The sequence below is a fragment of the Phoca vitulina genome, unplaced genomic scaffold (assembly GCF_004348235.1).
Source record: "Phoca vitulina isolate PV1807 unplaced genomic scaffold, GSC_HSeal_1.0 scaffold41, whole genome shotgun sequence".
In the NCBI taxonomy this organism is placed as follows: Eukaryota; Metazoa; Chordata; class Mammalia; order Carnivora; family Phocidae; genus Phoca; species Phoca vitulina.
This window is the reverse complement of record NW_022589744.1, coordinates 16,867,726-16,887,960: the sequence shown is the minus strand read 5'-3', so window position 1 is coordinate 16,887,960 and position 20,235 is coordinate 16,867,726. Positions and strand designations below refer to the sequence as shown.

Genomic DNA, 20,235 nt, shown 5'->3' with positions numbered 1-20,235 from the left:
TGAGGAAGACTTCCCAGAGATCAACGTCTGCAAGAGGGTGCAGAAAAGGGGCTCTTACTGGGGTCTCAGGCATAGGCCAGACTCTAGGAAGAGCCACACAGGGGCCCAAAGGAAGTGGGAAGATGTCAGAGGCCTCTCGATAAGGCCCAGTCAATGGAAACCTTGACCAAGGGCACCCAGGCAGCCTGGGAAGGCCCAACATGGAGGAAGGACAGGAGCCTGTGAAGGAGTCAAGTTCACTGTGACTGGGGCAGTGTAGGACCCCAGGAGTGGGGGGGAGTAGGTGAAGAAGCACAATGTGAAGGGGGGAGAATGGACATGAGAAACAGTGAGAAAGCACCAGAGGAGGTGCAATGCTGTGCCTCATGGACAAGGAGACTGGAGCTAAATGACAGTGGGAGACCCTACACAGTGGGGGCAGGGGGAACCGGACGAGGAGGGGTGGCTGAAGGCTGGCAGGGTGTGTGAGGCCGCTGCAGTGGGGCTCTGCCCCGCTCTCTGAGCAGGAGACACTCCCTCGGGTAAGCGTAGGGCAGGGCCCAGAGCTCTTCAGGTTTGCAGTGGGAGGGACACTGCAGGTGTGTGCAGCACGGGGCCAGGAAAGCCACCACTCCATCTCTCCAGGAGAAGGCCTGAGGCCATGGGCCGGATGCACCCAGGTAAGGCATGGTGGAGGGCTGAGGGCAGTATACTGAGGTAGAAATATGAGGGCTCATACATGGGAAGCAAACAGTAAACAGAATGACAGGGCCCAGGGCCCAAATGGTCGTGGGCATCAGGACCGAAGGCCAGCAGCCACAAGCTCCGTGAAAGGTGAGGGTGGGCAAGGTCACGGAAGGCCACATGATGCCAGCACAAAGAGGGGAGGAAGGCATGCACCTCAGAGGAGCCTCACCAGCGCCCCCAGGACCAGAGGGCAGCAGGCCCACCGCAGGCTCACCAGGAGGCTGCAGGGACCCTACCCACCTATCACGCTCTCCACCTCCTCGGGGATGTCATAGTCTCCGTCGCTGTCGGGAGTCTCCACGTGCACCACCGACTCTTTCTGACTCTGGGCGCAGCGCTGCAGGTTAGCAGCCAACGAGCGGCAGCCACGCTGGTACCTGCACACAGAGACATTACCTCACACCTGCTGCCACGCCTGCTGGAGCCTCTGAGAGAAATTATCCTGACGACTGAAATCAATACTTTGGTGTCCCTTAGAATCTTAAAGGTTCCTGTGAAAATTCCATGTGTTTTACAGAGACGGGATGGAAAGAACATGGAGTATAGCTGGTGTCCACAAGGGCTGCCAAGAAAAGATAATGCCAATCTGAGCCACAGAAGAGAGGTTCTGCGCTACTCAGAAACCCTCGAGTGCTGTGTAGTGTCAGGCAGAAAGAAGGTGGGGGACGGGGCAGGACTGCAGGAGTGTGCCTGACAGAAGCAGCAGGGAGGGCACTCATGGGTCACGTGGGTGTCAGCCTTACTTACAAGGCGCTCTGCCTCCCATCTCTACAGCCTCCAGGCCCTTCGCCACCCTGGACTCTTCAACGCTTCAACTCTTCCCCAGAGCCTCCCTCTCAAGCCCCAGCAGCCACAGCCCTCCCCCGACCGAGCTGAGGCCACAGGCATCATCCGTGTGCCGTGAGGACACTGGCACGGGCTGGCTCCGGCAGCTGACCCTGCACAGCTCCTGAACCTCTGGCTGCCACAGTTTCCTCATCTGTCAGAGGAGGCCCTACCCAGAGGCTTGTGACAGACAGATGCAAGGATGTACACGAAGGCCTTTCCTCCTGGAAGGTGGGCCCCAGTGTGCCGCACCGAGGCAAGCACGCATGGGCCAGACTGGCGGGTGGCCCTGGATCAGGACACCGCCTGGAGCACAGAAGGTGCCCGAGTCAAGGTACAGAGTGCATCTGGGGGCTGCAGCCTGAGGCTGACTCCCAAACGCAGACAACTGGAGCTTCACACACAGAGCACAGAACCTGAACACCAGCCCGGGCACTGCTAACTGTGGTGCTCAACAGCTCATTAACTCCCTGGACCAGTTTCCAACTCTGTAAAACAAGGGCGGTGGCAGGCAGCCCCAGGCGGCCCACCTTCTGATGTTCAAGCAATCCTCTCCCCTTGGTGCAGCCCAGACCCAGTGACTCCTTCTGAGTAGGAGGCCACAGCAGCCAGGGGATGTCCCTCCCAAGAAGGCTCAGGAAGACTGTGGCTTCCGTCCTGCCACCTTCTCACTCGGACAGAAACCACCCAACACTGTGCACTGCACTATGGAAAGCCCCACAGCAAGAACTTTGGGAGGCCCCCAGAAGACAGCCCACAAGGAATGGAGTCCTACCGACCTGACCTGAGCGTGCTTGGGTGCCCCCGGCCACGAGTGGGGCCTTGAGATGGCAGCAGCGCTAGCCAACACCTTCGTGAAGCCTTAGACCCTGACCACAGGACCCAGCGAAGTTACACCCAGATTCCCAATCCACAGAAATGAGGACATTAAAAATGCATCATTTTAAGCTGCTAAATTTTGGGGTACTCTGTTACATAACTGTGATGTTGTCATTTACAATACGAAATATGTATTGGGTCCTTGTCCATTTCAGGATTAAGGTGTCTTCAGTTATGCTAAAGAAGTGACTTCTGGAAAGCCAGGGGGTCACCTAAGGATGGGGACTGGTCACCATGGAATCCAACCATGTGACTGGAGGGTTGGAATTTTCAATCTCACCCCCTAACCTCCGAGGAGGGAACAGGGGCTAGAGGTTTAATGAATCACCAATGGCCAATGATTTAATCAATCATGACTCTGTAATGGAGCCTCCATAAAAATCCAGGAGAGGGTTTGGAGAGCTCCTGGGGGGTTAGCACGTGGAGACCCGACCCAGAGAGAGCGGTGCATGTGGACAGGACACAGCCCTTCCCCCCCATACCTCGCCCTGGGCTTCTCTTCCATCTGGCTGTTCCTGAGCTGTATCCTTTTATAATAAACTGGTGATCTAGTACACAAAATGTTTCTCATAGTTCTGTGAGTTGCTCTAGCATGTTAATTGAGCCTGAAGAGGGAGATGTGGGGATCCCAGTTTATAATTGGTCAGTCAAGGCACAGGTGACAACCTGGACCTGCTACTGGCATCTGAGTAATGGGGCGGGGGGAGATAGTCTTGTGGGACTGAGCCCTTAATCTGAGGAATCATGAGGACTCAGACACTATCTCCGGGTAGACTGTGTCAGAATTGTGAGACAGCCACCTGGTGTCCAGGAACTGGCTGGTGTGGGGAAAAAAACCACACTTCAGAGCTGGTGTCAGAACGGGAGGAGCAGCAGGTAACTAATATGGGGAGAGCATCACCAGCCACCACAGGATTGTCCTCATGATCATAAACTGCCCAGCACAGAGCCTCACAATGGCTATCGTCCTTGCTCCTGTTCTCCTCAAATCAGTACACACGTTGATTACTTCATAGAAAAAGTACTCACCCGAACACTCAGTAATCAGAAACTACAAAGATGACAGATTCTAGGCTGCCGTCGGATTTACCCTTCTGCCATTAATTACAAAAGCTGGACGAAAGTTATAAACCAGCCATTTGCACACATGAGATAACAAGACCGGGATACCATTCCTCACAGCACGGAGGTGCCCAGAAGCACCCCACCTTCACACCTCTCCTCCCCAAAGGTACTTTCTAAACCGCAGCACAGGAAAAGAGAGCCCAAGCAGATAGCAGCAGTCTTGCCTGGTAGATGAAAAAAAATCCCGACTACAGAGATGGCGAGTATTTGGGGACAGACGTTGAGAAAAAGTAGCTGCTAAGAAGGAAAACCGTAATTGTGCATAGACATCTCCTTGGATCCTTGGACAACCCCCAAGATGTGCGAGTACAGGGTAAGACCCAGAAGCACCATGTGAGAGCAGCTGGGAGGCTGAGAGCTGAGCTGAGTCCAGAGGTCATGTAATGCTGGGGAGTCACCAGGATGTGGGCCCAGCAAGGGAGACCAAACAGCCATGCACTAGAAGTGAGGAGTGTGCTGTAGGAGCAAGGGCTATGCTCCAGGGAAAAGGAACGGAACCAAGACCATCCTAACAAGGCCTCAGGAAGAGGGAGCAGCCCCAGCAAGTTACCAGCCTGCCAGACGGGCTTACTCCTCGTCAAGGGAAGATAGCCAACAGAAGAATGACACTGAAAATAAAACAATATAACAGGAGATAAAATGAAAAAAAAAAAAAACCCAAAATGAAGACAGAAGAGACAGAAAAAATAGCAAGAGGGTAGACTCCCATTAAATGTACATGGAAATGCAAACTGAACAAAGCAATTATGGTGCTGAGTTACTCCCCTTCACACATAAAGGTTTACAGTCCCTGTGATGACTGATTTTATGTGTCAACTCGACTGAGCTATAGAGTACCCAGATATTCAGTCAAACTTTATTCTGTGTGTGCCTCTGCGTGTTTTTGGATGAGATGAACATTTAAATTGGTGGACTGAATAAACCAGACTGCCCTCCCCAGTGTGGGTGGGCCTCATCCAATCAGTTGAAGACCAGAACAGAGCAAAGAAGCCAACTCTCCCCTGGGGTTAAGAAGGAATTCTTCCTGCCTTTAGACTCAAATGCCACCATCAGCTCCCCTGGGTCTCCAGCTTTCTTACTCACCCTGCAGATGTCGATACTTGCCAGCCTCCACAATCACATGAGCCAAGTCTTTAGAAGTGTCTGTGCACACACACATCCTCTCACCCTATCGGTTCTGTGTCCCTGGAGAACCCTAATACGGTACTGAAAATTAATTTTTTTTTTAAGATTTTATTTATTTATTTGTCAGAGAGAGAGGGAGAAAGAGAGAGAGACAGAGCGCACATAAGCAGGGGGAGCGGTGGGCAGAGGGAGAAGCAGATTCCCCGCTGAGCAAGGAGCCCGATGCGGCACTCGATCCCAGGACCCTGGGATCATGACCTGAGCCGAAGGCAGACGCTTAACCATCTGAGCCACCCAGGCACTCCTGAACATTAATTTTCCATGGCATTTTGGAAACTAACCACTAACATTTAGTCTCATAAACAACTTCTTACACAATGCACTGTATGACCCAAAAGCTAATTTGAGCAAAACATCACTACAACATAACATACTTCTCTGGAATTTGCTGGAATTTGAGACAAAGGATGAGCTGAACTTTACCAAACAACTCCTCCCAAACCACCAATATCAATACTGGAAATAAAACTAAAGACTCCTAGTTCTTTCCCTGCCACCACTGAGTCACACGGAGGCGGAGGCTTGGACACACTCGAGATTTGGCTCCACCACAACCCACTGCCGTGGCCAAGGACGGCCCTGCCGCTGGAGGTGTATGGACATTAACACTGCTTCACAGGAGGGGCTGAAGACCACCCGCATCCACAACGGCCTAGCACGTGGGATTCACAAAGCTGCCAGAGCCTTAGACAAGTGCCAAACCCATCTCTGTGCGTTTGCAACAACTGTGATGAGCCTGTGCGTGTCAAGCTGGTAGAGGTGCTTTGTGCTCAGCACCAAGTCAACCTAATTAAGGTTGATGACAACAAGAAACGAGGGGAAGGGACGGGCTCTGTAAAACCAACAGAAGAGAAAACCCCATAAAGTAGTTGGTTACAGATGCGTGGTGGTGAAAGACTATGGCAAAGAGTCAGGCCAAGGATGCCATCGAGGAATACTTCAAACACGAGAAGTGAACAAATACAAAACGTGGTTCTTGTTCCTCACAAAAATACAAAAACTAAAAACAAAACAAAACAAAAAACCCAAAGACTGTTAAGAACACAGTACTCCATGCTGAGCGAAATAAGTCAAACAGAGAAAGACATGTATCATATGACCTCACTGATATGAGGAATTCTTAATCTCAGGAAACAAACTGAGGGTTGCTGGAGTGGGGGGTGGGGTGGGAGGGATGGGGTGACTGGGTGATGGACACTGGGGAGGGTATGTGTTCTGGTAACCGCTGTGAATTGTGCAAGACTGTTGAATCTCAGATCTGTACCTCTGAAACAAATAATGCAACATATGTTAAGAAAGAAAAAAAGAAGAAGAAGAATGTAGCAGGAGGGGAAGAATGAAGGGGGGGGAAATCGGAGGGGGAGAAGAACCATGAGAGACGATGGACTCTGAAAAACAAACTGAGGGTTCTAGAGGGGAGGGGGTTGGGAGGATGGGTAAGCCTGGTGATGGGTATTGAGGAGGGCACGTTCTGCATGGAGCACTGGGTGTTATGCACAAACAATGAATCATGGAACACTACATCTAAAACTAATGATGTAATGTATGGGGATTAACATAACAATAAAAAAATTAAAAAAAAAAAAAAAGAACACAGTACTCCAAGCACAGCAGAAAAGTCTGTTTCTGTGGGAGCCACTAATTCAAAAGCAATCTGTTAATTAACGTCAGACCGTTAGTTAAGACACAGTTTCCATCCACAGGCAAAAACAGCTTGGCTTTCTGAATCAACCTGAAGGAGAGCTTGCTTTCTCTAAAAGAAGCTTGTATTCAGCTTTATCATTAATGGAGCTTTCCCTACAGTGAGCCCAAATTGGTAAAGGCATATTGCACCTGAATAATGTCACATAAAATGCAAAACCAAACTTCCCTTGTCACCACTCCAGCTTCAATTATCCTAACTGTAAGATGTAGGGACAGAAAAAAAAAAAGGAAGACTTTTCCTCTCAAAATCAGAAACACTGTTGAGACTAAGGAAATGAAGTGAAGCAGAAGATAACAGTGTTCTCTGCCACGGCCACCTCAACCCAGGCGAGCACCACACCGGCCTCCCCAACAGACGCGCAGGCCGTGCACATCACGGCCTGGTCTACTGACCTCCACTTCGCTACCCTGGGCTTCAGGAATGTCAGTCCCAGCCGCTGCACGAGCTTCACCCCAAGTTTGCGGAGCAGGGTCTGGTTGCTGTCGGGGAGCCTGCAGCCCTCCAGGCACTCGAGAACGGTGGAAGCTGCAAACAACAGCATATTCGGCTCAGATTGGTGGGAAGGACCTTCTGTGATCTGCCAAACTGCACTATCTGTTTGGCACCCACAACATTAAAAGTACAGATGACTCTACAGGTCCCCCAGACACGGTGTGATGGTCCAAATGCACACTGGACCCCATAAAGAACCCCTCATCCCATGTCATTTACCAAGTGTAGGAGAGTTGAACCTGCTCAACTTTCTCAATGTGAAGCCACAAATGTGCAGGTTGGCAAAAAAAAAAAAAAAACGGAGCCCCCGAGAGAGAGAGAAGGCACAATAAGCAAGGAAGAGCTTATGGAAACACGGTGGATAAAGAAGACACCACGGATTACAAGAAACTGCAAACATGATGGGCCCGGCCCAATGGGGAGGGCTCTCCACAAACAGGGAAATGGGTGGCCAGGCCCCTTTGCTGCCAAGGCTGTTGGTGGGGGGACAAGGTGGCATCATGGGGAAGCGAGGGCCAGGAGAGCACACAGGATGGCACTTCATATGAGAGACAAGGAGGGCAAGATTTCGGGGCGGCTGGGTGGCTCAGTCGTTAAGCATCTGCCTTCGGCTCAGGTCATGATCCCAGGGTTCTGGGATCGAGCCCCGCATCGGGTTCCCTGCTCAGCGGGAAACCTGCTTCTCCCTCTCCCACTCCCCCTGCTTGTGTTCCCTCTCTCTCTGTGTCTCTCTCTGTCAAATAAATAAATAAAATCTTAAAAAAAAAAAAAAAAAAAAAGGAGGGCAAGATTTCAAGACAAGTTGTCACAGCATCTGAATAATTTCCCCAAAGACCCAAACAACACGCAGTGACTGATCTGGTATGAGTGACAGTAACATAACACAGACCCAGCATGTGTGTGTGCAAGTCCACTGAGGAGGAGGATGTGTGAAGATGCTGAGCAACGATGCTCGTGTTTTCAGGTGTGACAGTAAGATCAACGTATGTTTCCAAAAGCATCCTACCTATCTTTTGGGGATACACACTAAAAAGGTAAGACGACAGGGTGTCTGGGCATGCTGAGTAGGAGCACAAGGAAACAAGACGCCCGTGAATTAAAAGTGTGAAGCCTGCAACAGAAATGTGGGAGTTCGCTACACCACTCTCTCTTCCTTTATACATGTTCGAAATTTTCCAAATGAAAATTTCTTTAAAAAAATAGACTCTACTATTCAAAATTTATTCACACATCTTCTAAAATATGTAACTCCAAGAAATTTCTCTTGGTCCAGGTAGCAAACTTCTCCGCAGCAAGAATGAGGTTCTGTCTAAAATTAAGAGAATGAGGGGGCGCCTGGGTGGCTCAGTCGTTAAGCGTCTGCCTTCAGCCCAGGTCATGATCCCAGGGTCCTGGGATCGAGCCCTGAGTCGGGCTCCCTGCTCAGCGGGAAGCCTGCTTCTCCCTCTCCCACTCCCCCTGCTTGTGTTCCCTCTCTCACTGTGTCTCTCTCTGTCAAATAAATAAATAAAATCTTTAAAAAATAAATAAAAATTAAAAAAATAAAATTAAGAGAATGAGGCAAAAGGTCAAAAGGCATGACCGTGGCCCCAGGAACAATGCAGTTGTGACTGGGAGCCCAACAGGTGAGCCAGAGACCTCAGGGTACGTCCACATCACCAAGTCCCCCAGAATCAAAACCTGACAGACAGGGCACCAAGAACCCAGACCTCCTCCCCATACCAGGCCTGAAAAACCAGATTAAAGCACACATGCACACACAAAACAAACAAAAAACCAAAGAACTATGATAGTGTCCAAATACAGCAACTTACAGACTCTTGTAACTATGAATAAAATGTGAAGGAGACACACTTGATCTTATACAGGCAAACTCACATCGCAAACACACCCTCTTACAAATAAATCTTACCATAGGGTAAACAGTCCTCACGTTTTCCATGCTTAAATATTTGTGCCTAAAAAAAAAAAAACAAAAACTGTTAAATGTTACAAACATGTTTACAAATTTAGAACAGAAATTATCAAAACAGTTCACAGCACCTTCCATAATTTTTATTCTAAATACCACAAAATAATGAATAGTTCCTGTACATGATAAAGTAATTAGAAGACGAGAGGCCATGTCCCTAAAGGACTTTGTGAACCAGGAATGCAACCATAAGGCCAGTCCACTTAGGGAGGGCAAGACATCACCACTGACATGTACCCAAGCTGCCGTTAAGGGCATTAGCCCTAAGAAGGAGAGTGAAAAATCTCACTGGGTTTTCTCTAATGACCTGTGTATAAGAAAAGGTGTGAAAGGGTAGAAGTTACAGGCCCAAGCAGCTCTCATGAAGGGTCAGGAGCCCAAGCGTGCGCTCTTGGAGTGTCATTCATGCTCAGTCAACAAGTGAGAAAGGGCTCCCCATGCTTCTCACACACATCTGTTCATCCTGTGGGGCCCTGGCGAGGTGTCTCCCACCCCTGTCCCATAACCAGGGACTACGTCCAAACTCACAGACCTCACAAGCTCCAGAATGCTCAACCTGGAATTTTACCCTCCACTTTTAGGTCTGGAAGAAAAATGGGGTAATTCACACAAGCATCCAAGCCCCTTAAACAAAGAATCCTAGCACGGAGCACTTCTAAAAATTTCTTACAAGAATTTCCTCTCCTTCAGAAACATTATTTAACCAGCAAAGTGAGAACTATTTCTGTTTTAGATATGAAGGTACGTGAGCCCATGTGCGCTAGACTCCCGTCCCCCTGACACAAGGTCCTGACAGTCAAGAAGTTGCTCAGCCCTTCAAGCTGCCCCCATTGTGTGGGCTTCCCAGCCATGGAGCACTCCCCAAGCCCCCTGGCCTCAAGGGACAGACAAGCTACCCCATGCCCAGACTATCAGAACCCACAGAATCCTCACAATAGCTGCAGTTTTAAGCCACAGGCTTTGGGGTGGGTTGTTATCCAACTGAGAACTCCTGACTGAGGAAATTCACCCTATAGGTCAGGATGCTATTGTCTAAGCCTGGACGGCAAACACCACCCTGACAGCAGGATGAGGACATGTGGCAGGGACATAAAGAGAACTCACCAGTACAGAAAGTCTGTGGGGAAGAAGGGAAGGACTGTGAGCTGCCAGAACAGAGCTGACAGCACTTGGAAGTGTTCTTTGAGGGATGCTTGGGTGGCTCAGTTAGAGGCTCAGTTAGTTAAGCGTCTGCTTTCGACTAAGTCATGATCCCAGAGTCCTGGGATCAAGCCTCGAGTTAGGCTCCCTGCTTCTCCCTCTCCCTCTGACCTCTTCCCTGCTTATGCTCTCTCTCTCTCAATAAAATCTTTAAAAAAAAAAGTGTTTTTTGGGTTCATTCACCAAGTAAACTAGTAAGAATTTAAAATATTATGACATGCCAGAAGTGATCTCTCATGTGAACATTCTTTATTTGCCAAATTCCTTACAGAGCCTCAGTAAGAGAACGGAACAAAAGTGATGACCGCTGGCGCTAACATGGCCCCACCACTGGGCACGGGCGAACGGTGACGGGCACCTGCCTGCAGACGCCTGGCTCCGCCCCTTGTGACCCCACCCCACACAGAAGGGGGCCAGCACCGAGGCCCAGCCACAGCCGCTGCCTGGACTAACGGGAAGCAGTAACAATAACACATCCCTTATGGGCACGAGAGGAGTTCTACCCCTCTGCTCTTCCCAACCTTGAGCCCCACAGGATAACCCAAGCGCTCTGTACACATGAAGACTAGGATCACAAAGTCCCAACCCCCTGTGAACAGACTCAGGAAGGCAAAGGGATGAAAAGGAAAGAGCAAAAACAAAATCAATGAAGAAAAGGGCTTTGTTTTTGTTAGTCTTTTTTTTTTTAGATTTTATTTATTGATTCGATTTTTTTCCAAAGATTTTATTTATTTATTTGGGAGAGAGTGAGCGCGAGAGAGCATGAGTGGGGGGAGGGGCAGAGGGAGGAGAAGCAGACTCCCCGCGGAGCAGGGAACCCAACCTTGATCCCAGGACCCCGGGATCATGACCTGAGCCGAAGGCAGTCACTCACAGCTACCCAGGCGCCCTCCCCAGTCTGCTTTTACACATTAAAATGGGGCACCTTCACTGCCATTCACTCGTGAGAGCGTGTGGCCACGCAGGCACACACAGGACGGTGGAGCAGGTAAAAATGCTCTCGTCTTCTGAAGGTCTTTTTTTTTTTTTAAGATTTTATTTATTTATTTGACACAGAGAGAGCGAGCACAAGCAGGCAGAACGGCAGGCAGAGGGAGAGGGAGAAGCAGACTCCCCGCTGAGCAGGGAGCCCGATGCGGGGCTCGATCCCAGGACCCCGGGATCATGACCTGAGCCGAAGGCAGACGCTTAACGACTGAGCCACCCAGGCGCCCCTCTTCTGAAGGTCTTAAGTATTCATCAGCCAGGCCATGAAATGGGAGGTGAGATCTTTTCACGGAAGCATAAAAAATGAACCAACGGCCCACACCTGTGAAAGCACCCACTTTCATAAGCAATTACGCCTCTTCGAGATCAGAGAGAACACCACCATGCAGCCCAGGAGAAATGACCGTCAGGTCTGTTTCTGTTGTTCTAGAAACCAGCACAGCGCAAGGTGCAAACAAAAAGAGTTTCTTAGTAATCATTCTAAACTACCACACCTTTCGATTGCTACCCACCCAAGCCTGCTTTTCTGCAATGTGTAAACCAGCTTCCCCTCCCCGGGGCATGTTCTCTGAGCCTGTGAATCACAGGCCGTCAGCTGCTCAGGAGCCAGTCTGCCCTGCTGCCGAGCAGGAGACACTGGTCTAAGGCTCCCTGAAGCACCACCAAGTCAAGGCCAAGAAAAGCAGCTCCACCCAGGACCTGGAAAAAGGTCCCCCACACCATGCCCGCTCAGGGGTGCCCCCCACCAGCACCTGTGAATTCTCCTATGAGCTGGTGAGCACACTCCTTCAATGTGTGGTCCCGTCCCCAGTGCCCCAGGAAAACATGACATCATAAACACACCAACACGCAGTCAGGATAGAGCTCAAGCAAAGTGGGCCCCCCCTTTCTGCGCCCCTGACTCCTGTCGCAATGCCAAGGAGCAGTACCGTGCCCCCTCATGACAGCCGTGCCACACACAAATGGGGATAAAAGTAAACACCATCAAGCACTGACACAACCAGTTCCAGGACGGACAGCATTTAGAGGATGGCCCATGGTCCTCAGCTGCGCCACAGCAAGCCCACCCAGGGCCACACCTTTCGTGGAAGGCAGCAAAGCCCCAATGGCTCTGCATCTTTATGTAACACCGAAAGACCCCTTACAGAGGAATTCTAACACACACTCCATAGTTTGGAGGAAAATAACCCTCCTACCACCACCGGCTGGAACCCACTGCATCTGCCAGCTTACAAAGATAAAAGAGGGGAATTTGAAGGAAGCCTGCCACCCCCCCCCCCCAAAAAAATAACAGTAAGCTGAAACTGGTCAGAGAAGCACTGAGAAATATAGAAGCAGATGTGTCCTGAGGGCAGTGCCCACCCAGGCTGCACTCCAAGACTAGGCCCTGGCCAGGCAGACGTCCACCCTACAAAGGAGACAAGCCAGCCAGACCAGAGGCACCTCCAGCCCTCAGAAGAAGCAAGACATCTCCTCTCTTCTCTCAAGGGTGACCACTCTTGGTGTGGCCCTTGGGCCCCCCCACCGCCCCACCTCATGGAAGGCTGTCAGACTCCATAAACTGACCTACCACACAAAGGCCTTCAAGGACCTTTAACAGAAGAATTTCAAACACTGCAAAGCTGAGAGATCTGAAAGCTCTCCATTAAAAGGGTTGGAATCAATCTGTTAAGAGCAACAGACATGGTCCTGCTGCAGCCTCCACAAGGTGAGGAGGAAAGACCAGCAGGAGATGTACAAGACAGACCCAGGATTAGCAGGACTTAGTCCCTCCCAAAGAGGTCTTTGCTATTGCCATTGGCTTCAACAGCTAATAATTCTAGATAAAATAATTGTTTCTCAGTTAATTGAAAAGTACCAAAAATACTGATCACACATCTCCTACTTGCCTAACGCAGGAGATAAGGAAGATGCAAAAGACACAATTCCTGCCAGAGAACCTAGTAACCAGCGGGCCAGGGCAGTACATGCACCATTCCCACACCAGAGCAGTGCGACCACAGGCTCGGAGGAGGGACAATGTCCCAAGCCGCACTGGCACCTGGGCAGGGAGGGGCTCTGAGCCCAGCGGGAGGAGAGGGCCCCCCCACCAGGAGGCCCACAAGGGGCCCCCTCCCCTCCTAGGAAAGGAGACCCAAAGAGGAGCAGGAGGAAAAGTGGGCGGCACACCTCGCCAAGGGACTAAACGGGCACAGAGCTAAGCCCACTGAGGGATGTTGATGCCAAGGGACTAAACAGGCACAGAGCTGAGCCCACTGAGGGTTCCTGCCGTGGGTATTCTTGCTCAATTGAGCAAGAATACCCACGGCAGGAACCACTGGGAAGAGCCTCTGCCGTTTCTGACCCACACCTCCATGCTCACCCCTCTCCTAACCCAGGGCACACACGAGGGAGCGCCAGCACAGGGCCTAAAACCCTCGGGGAAAGCAACACAACCAGCCTGCTTGGCCTGACTCTGCCTGGTGCCTGGCCCCCTGCTGGAGGGGCCTGGAGGATAGACCTCTGCAGGCTGTCTACTCTCTGGCTCCCCCACCCCATTCCTGGGCCCTTTGCCACTGGTTCTCCAGAGTGGCACCACTGAACGTTGTACAGAAAAAGCACAGCTGCAGCTGAGGAACCAAGAGGCGGTGCCACTGCCCATAGAGGGGACTCCACAGACTGAGCCAGCTCCTGTCTGGAGAGAGCACCAGAGCAGAGAGCCTTGTTCTAGGCCGAGGACAGACTCCTGGCCCAGGGTGGAGGATGGGCCATGGAGGGGGTGGCCAGCACACCAGGAAAGGAGGGCCAGGCCAGCAACACATCCCAAAGCCTCATCCACATGGCCAGATGAGACTGGACCTGGTCCCTGCCTGAGCATTCTTGTTTGTTGCTGGGCCCTCATTCCACGGGCTGGCAGGAGGAGAGAAAAGGGACAGGATAGCAGGCACAATCTTGGACTCATGGAGTCTGAAGCACAACAGGTGCACAGAACTAGGGCTCTGGGGCTAAGGAGAGGAACCAGGAACTTAAAGGTCAAGGGTGAATCAGAAGAGAAATATCAGCCACCCTCAAACAGCAAGAACAAAGCCTGAGAAACACCTGCTTAGAGGAGGGGTAAGGGCGGCCAGGGCCCATTCACGTGAGAACCCAACCACCGAGTGGGTGGGAGCTACAGGGCCCTTGGACGGCCTGCAGTGGAGGCCACAGGCCAGGCTGGACAGAGAGCACCAGCCAGGAGGCCTGCAGCTCCTTCTCTCATCTAAGAGGCAGGGAGAGCCTGTGACCGACAAGGCCCCCTCCCCTCCGAGCGTGGGCTCGGCTGGGCTGCCTGCGAGCATGCACCTGTCCGGCAGAGCACGTCATCTCCTCACACAGCAGGTGTACAAACCAGGCCCGCCAATGGAATTAAAGGCGTGCCACACACCATGCATGTTTCAACAATACTCATGCCACCATGCTGCCTGCCCCACGTAAAATGCTGAGTTACATAAAATTAAAACAGTATCAGAGTTGGCTGCTCCATGGATTTAAATCTACAAAGAAACAGAAGGTACCCATTTCACCTGAATTCTACAAGAACACATGAACACTACATAAATGCACATGCATACTGAAACACAAACACATTCAAATGGCTCCCACCCTATCTTCCTCCACCCAAAACCCTGCCCCAGCAAGGGCTACGACTAAAAGCTCAGTTTGGACCATTTGTCCTCCGGCCACACTGAACCCTAAATGAAACCACAGAGTGCTACCCTCCAAAGAACCCTAAAAGGAAAGAAAGCAAAGCCTACATGACAAGTGTTTTGGATAATCAGGTGGCTTCTTTTCATCTTCAAAGAGCATGACACGCATTAATTAGCCTCCACACCACCCTCTGAGGTAAGAGGTTTGTTATTTCCCTTCTACAGGCGGGGAGCACGGAGCAAGGCCGTCACCTCTGCCTGAGGTCACAGGTGTTGCTACAGGGCGTCCTGAGGTTCAGGACTGGCCCACAGCAGATCGGCCTCCCTCAGGGCAGCAAAGCACCCACCAACACACCCTGGAGCCTGGGACGTGCATTTCTGGTACATCCTGCCCTTGTGGCATCGACAGCCATTCTACCGGCGCTGGAAACTCCTTTTATTTACTTAGACTCTAGGCAAAAGCAGAGAGGCTTCGGTATTTGTCCTCACACATGCATTCAGGCACTGGCGATGGGATTACCTGATTTTTAACGTTTGCAACAAAACATTCTATCCTTGGGGCGCATGGGTGGCTCAGTCATTAAGCGTCTGCCTTCGGCTCAGGTCATGATCCCAGGGTCCTGGGATCGAGCCCCACATTGGGCTCCCTGCTCAGCGGGAAGCCTGCTTCTCCCTCTCCCACTCCCCCTGCTTGTGTTCCCTCTCTCGCTGTGTCTCTGTCAAATAAATAAATAAGATCTTTAAAAAAAAAAAATCTATCCTTTAATGTGAGCAATGCTTTTATCAATGATAAAGTAAATAAAACAAACTTCATTGTGAAGGGGGGATACAATCATAACTGGCAAAGAGGAGAGTGTTTTACTGCCACTCATCACACCAGCAGTATTTTTGTGTAAGAACCCTGTCTTTGGCAATAGAAGTGCCCACCTGCCTCCCCGCCATTACAGGGAACACAGGAAGGGAAGCCCCACGTCACCAGTCAGTCGTTAGGCTCTTCAATCTAAGCAGTGAGAGCCACAATAGCACAACCATCAATAAGGAAGCAGAGGTTACAGCATATTCAAATGATGACCATTTTCAATTTTTAATATGGGTTTTCCTTCTTTGAATTTCCTCAATCTGCAATAATCCTAATGCTTAAAGCAGGACTAAGCCAGAGGGCCTTCCAGGGATAGGAAGCTACCAGACTCCTGTTTCTCCCACACAAGAGTTAAAATTCATCGCTAGAAGAGGAACATGCTTCCAGGAAAATAAAATCAAACCCTAGTTTCGATGGTGCTTGTTACAAGTTCACCTGTTTTGCCTAACTCACACTAATGAACAGGTGGATAGAAATGAAGCCAAGTGCATCAAAGGAGACAGACGAAATCTGAAAGCACAATACACCTGCAAGTTTCATCATGCAGAGCGGACGCCCAGCCTCTGCTGTTCAGGTCTGACGAGCTCATGGTGAAACCCGCTCCCTGCTTGGGAGAGCCCAACACCCCACACCACTTCCTCCTGCCCAGGCATCATCAGCAGTAATTAGACCAAATCACTGCTTTGAAAAGGAAAAGAGAAAAGGAAACAGGACGTGTGAGTCCAGAAAGACCCTAGGTTTTCCAGAGGAAACACGGGGGCTTCAGAAGGCTCCGGAAGGGGTGTGCTGGGCCCTGCAGAGTGCCACTTCCCAGCAGTTTCATTTACTCACTTCCCTAGGATTTGGGTTGCCCTGTCAGGCAGTTGTCCACCCCACTGAGGGCGCACGTCTCCAGACAGCTCTGAGATATGGCTGCCATGCTGCTCCAGGGCCCGGCTGGGGGAAGGGGCAGAAGCTTTTGGGAAAATCCCTCTATTCCTCAGGAGAAAGAGAAAACAAGAACTTCTCCTAAGGGTGGAGCCTGGAGATGTCCACGTCCACAGCACTACCCCACTCCTGGCTGGCTCTCTGAACTGAGAGGGATGCTGACCTGCTCCTGTAGCTGGCAGGACAACACTCGGCAGCCTTTCCCACCCAGCACTGGGTTTTGCCATTAAAGGCGTGTGTCTCCCACTTAGGAAGAAGCAGCAGAAAACCTGGGAACAATGTAGAGACAAGCAACAAGATGATCAAAAATGTTTTAAAAAATAAATAAAAGGACCTAGGGCAAAGCAACTGCAGAAGTGGACAAAAAAGGGTCCCTATGCCCTTCTCAAGCCTTCAGGAAGAGCCCCGAGGACCTGAGCCCAGGGACAAGGGAGCCATCAGGAACTCTCGCAGGTGGCTTGAGTGCACAGGCCCACTGCTGCCTCCTTGCCACCAGCCCAGGCAGGGGCCACACAGGCCTCACCTGCCCGCAGGTCCCTAGGGCGGTCACAGCAGGCTCCAGCCCTACAGCCTAGGCACCCTGCTGGCCCAGCTGCCCCTATGTGTATGAACACAGCTGTGGCTCTTGGAGGAGTGGCTTCTGGGCAAAGGCTACAGGAGACCCCGAGAGCCCGTGCCAGATACAAATTCCTGACTGGGCAAAGAAGGTCTAAAATAGGACCATAACCACAAAAGCAAGTTAGGTCGAATGTGCCTAAACATCCCTCGCCCACATTCAGATAGGTCTAGCATTTTGCCCTGCAGGTCGCAGTAGACTGACAGACTCCAGTTATATTTTGTCAGACCTTCCAATTGTTTCTCTATGACCTAAGACTTCTCAATGCAACTCATGCCAAAAAATTAAGAATCCCCTTACACCCAAACCTTCAAATAAAGCATCTCTGCCCCGGGACGCCTGGGTGGCTCAGTTGGTTAAGTGGCTGCCTTCCGCCCAGGTCATGATCCCAGGGTCCTGGGATCGAGTCCCACATCGGGCTCCTTGCTCAGCAGGGAACTTGCTTCTCCCTCTCTCTCCCTCTGCTTGTGCTCTCTCTGTCAAATAAATAAAATCTTTAAAAAAAAAAAAAAAGCATCTCTGCCCCATTCACCCATCCTTTACCAGAATTACCTAAAACATAAATGCACTTCTCCAGAATTCAGGCAATGACAGACAGCCTGGTGGGCACACATCTGTGTCCGACACCTCCCCCTCCCATCCACATCCACACTAGGTGCCCTTCCAGGCCAGCCTCACGCTGCACTGACTCCCATCACAGCAATTACACTGAAAATCCCAATACAACCCTCTTTAAGCACCATCTGCACACACAGCTGGAGTGAGAGCCGCCTGAAGGCACAGGCCGTGCATCTGCGCAAGCTGACACCCACGTTTCATCACGTGACAGATGTGTGGCCAGGAGGAAAACTAAGACTTCAAAAACATAGAAAATATTTAAATTGTTAAATTAAAAAAAAAAAAAACTACTGGGGCGCCTGGATGGCTCAGTCGTTAAGCGTCTGCCTTCGGCTCAGGTCATGATCCACGGTCCTGGGATCGAGCCCCACATCGGGCTCCCTGCTCCACGGGAAGCCTGCTTCTCCCTCTCCCACTCCCCCTGCTTGTGTTCCCTCTCTCACTGTGTCTCTCTCTGTCAAATAAATAAAATAAAATCTTTAAAAAATTAAAAATTAAAAAAAAAATTATTGTTACGTACCCAAGGGAACTAAAATATATGCTCAAACAAAAACTTACACACAGAAGTTCAGGTTAACACTATTCATAATAGCTAAGAATACCCATACAGTGGAATATTATTTGGCCATAAAAAGGAATGAATTACTCACCTACGCTACAACATGGATGAACCTTGAAAACATGATGCTAAATGAAAGAAGCCACTGCCAAAGGTCACATGCTGTACAATTCCATTTATATAAAATGTTCAGAATGAGCAAATCCACAGAGACAGAAACTAAATTAATGGTTGCAGAGGGGAGTGACTGCTAGTTTCCTTTATCAGTGATGAGAATATTCTGAAATTAGATGGTGGTGATGGGTATGTGACCTTGTGCATATACAAAATAATCACTGAATTACACACTTTAAAAAAGCAGACGCCTCGGTGGCTCAGTTGTTAAGTGTCTGCCTTCGCTCAGGTCATGATCCCAGAGTCCTGGGATCGAGCCCCGCATCGGGTTCCCTGCTCCGCGGGAAGCCTGCTTCTCCCTCTCCCACTCCCCCTGCTTGTGTCCCCTCTCTCGCTGTCTCTCTCTGTCAAATAAATAAATAAAATCTTTAAAAAAAAAAAAAGCAGATTACTTACGGTATGTGAATTATCTCAATTTTTTTTAAGATTTATTTATTTGAGAGAGACAGCGTGCGTGCGCCCGCTAGCACACACACACACACACGCATGCCTGAGCAGGGAGAGGGACAAAGAGAGAGGGAGAAGGAGAGAAGCAGACTCCCTGCTGAGCGCAGGCCCCAAAACGGGTTTGATCCCACAACCCAGGCGATCATGACCTAAGCCAAAATCAAGAGCTGGACACTCGACTAAGGCACCCTGGCGCCCCTCTCTCAATATTTTTTAAGAACTAGTACACAACGTATCACGTTCATTTACAGAATGGAAGAAAGCAGGAAAAAAAACAGCACCTCAACAGACCACAGGAATTCAGAAAATGTTCTATTTTTCCAGGTTTCTTTATAAAATGTCTTGAAATATTCTCATCATTTGAAAGGCTGTCCTTCCTAAAGACAACAGCAACACAAATGGAAAGAAACAGATGCCGAGAACATTCCTGAGAGGGGCCAGGCGGTCTGTACCTTAAGTGCCCAGGACAGGGTGTACAGTGAGAAAGGGCTTTCCCCAGGGCCCTGAGGCAGCCCTGGCTGTCATCTCCTCTCCTCCCACATCCTGTGCCCACTGCCCTGGGTGATAACACGATCAGCCCCACTTTTCACTGGCCCTCATGACTTCCTACACCTCATCCCACCTGTCAACAGCCAGCACATGGGACAACACCCGAGAAAATGATGTCACACTGAGTCATGGGTCCAAATGTCTCCATTTAAACGCAGTCCGAAATGCCCTGCTCTCCAGAAAGTGGGCCGTGGGCCTCTACAGCTTCAGAAACAAGGCCAAGAACCAAGTCTCACCCGCTGCAATTAAAGAGCAGAGAGGAGGTACCATGCCCACAACACCCAAGGACCATGAGGGCCTCAGCAGCCTCCCCTCTTCTGGGAACTGTCCTCCTCATTAAGACTAGAAAAGGCAACACAGGGGCACCTGGGTGGCTCGGTCGGTTAAGCGTCTGCCTTCAGCTCAGGTGATGATCTCAGGGTCCTGGGATCGAGCCCCACATCGGGCTCCCTGCTCAGTGGGGAGCCTGCTTCTCCCTCTCCCTCTGCCTGCTGCTCCCCCTGCTCGTGCTCTCTCACTCTCGCTCTCTCTCTCTCAAATAAATAAAATCTTAAAGAAAAAAAAAAAAAACTTAAAAAAAAAAGAAAAGGCAACACAATAGGGCGCCTGGGTGGCTCAGTTGGTTAAGCAACTGCCTTCGGCTCAGGTCATGATCCTGGAGTCCCGGGATCAAGTCCCGCATCGGGCTCCCTGCTCGGCGGGGAGTCTGCTTCTCCCTCTGACCC

General features: G+C 50.5%; 1 protein-coding gene across 4 annotated transcripts in view; it reads right to left on the bottom strand.

The window, feature by feature from the left end:
* Positions 1 to 20,235, bottom strand: part of TBCD (tubulin folding cofactor D) — a 156,889-nt gene that overhangs the window by 117,170 nt on the left and 19,484 nt on the right. For 3 of the 4 annotated variants that reach the window (XM_032429794.1, XM_032429792.1, XM_032429793.1), the window contains exons 8-10: positions 8,850 to 8,895; positions 6,838 to 6,970; positions 967 to 1,103 (exon numbers count right to left, since the gene is read on the bottom strand). In XM_032429794.1, the coding sequence (XP_032285685.1) occupies positions 967 to 1,103; positions 6,838 to 6,970; positions 8,850 to 8,895 (316 nt within the window). The remainder of the gene's footprint in view (positions 1 to 966; positions 1,104 to 6,837; positions 6,971 to 8,849; positions 8,896 to 20,235) is intronic. The other variant, XM_032429795.1, reaches the window with a different exon arrangement.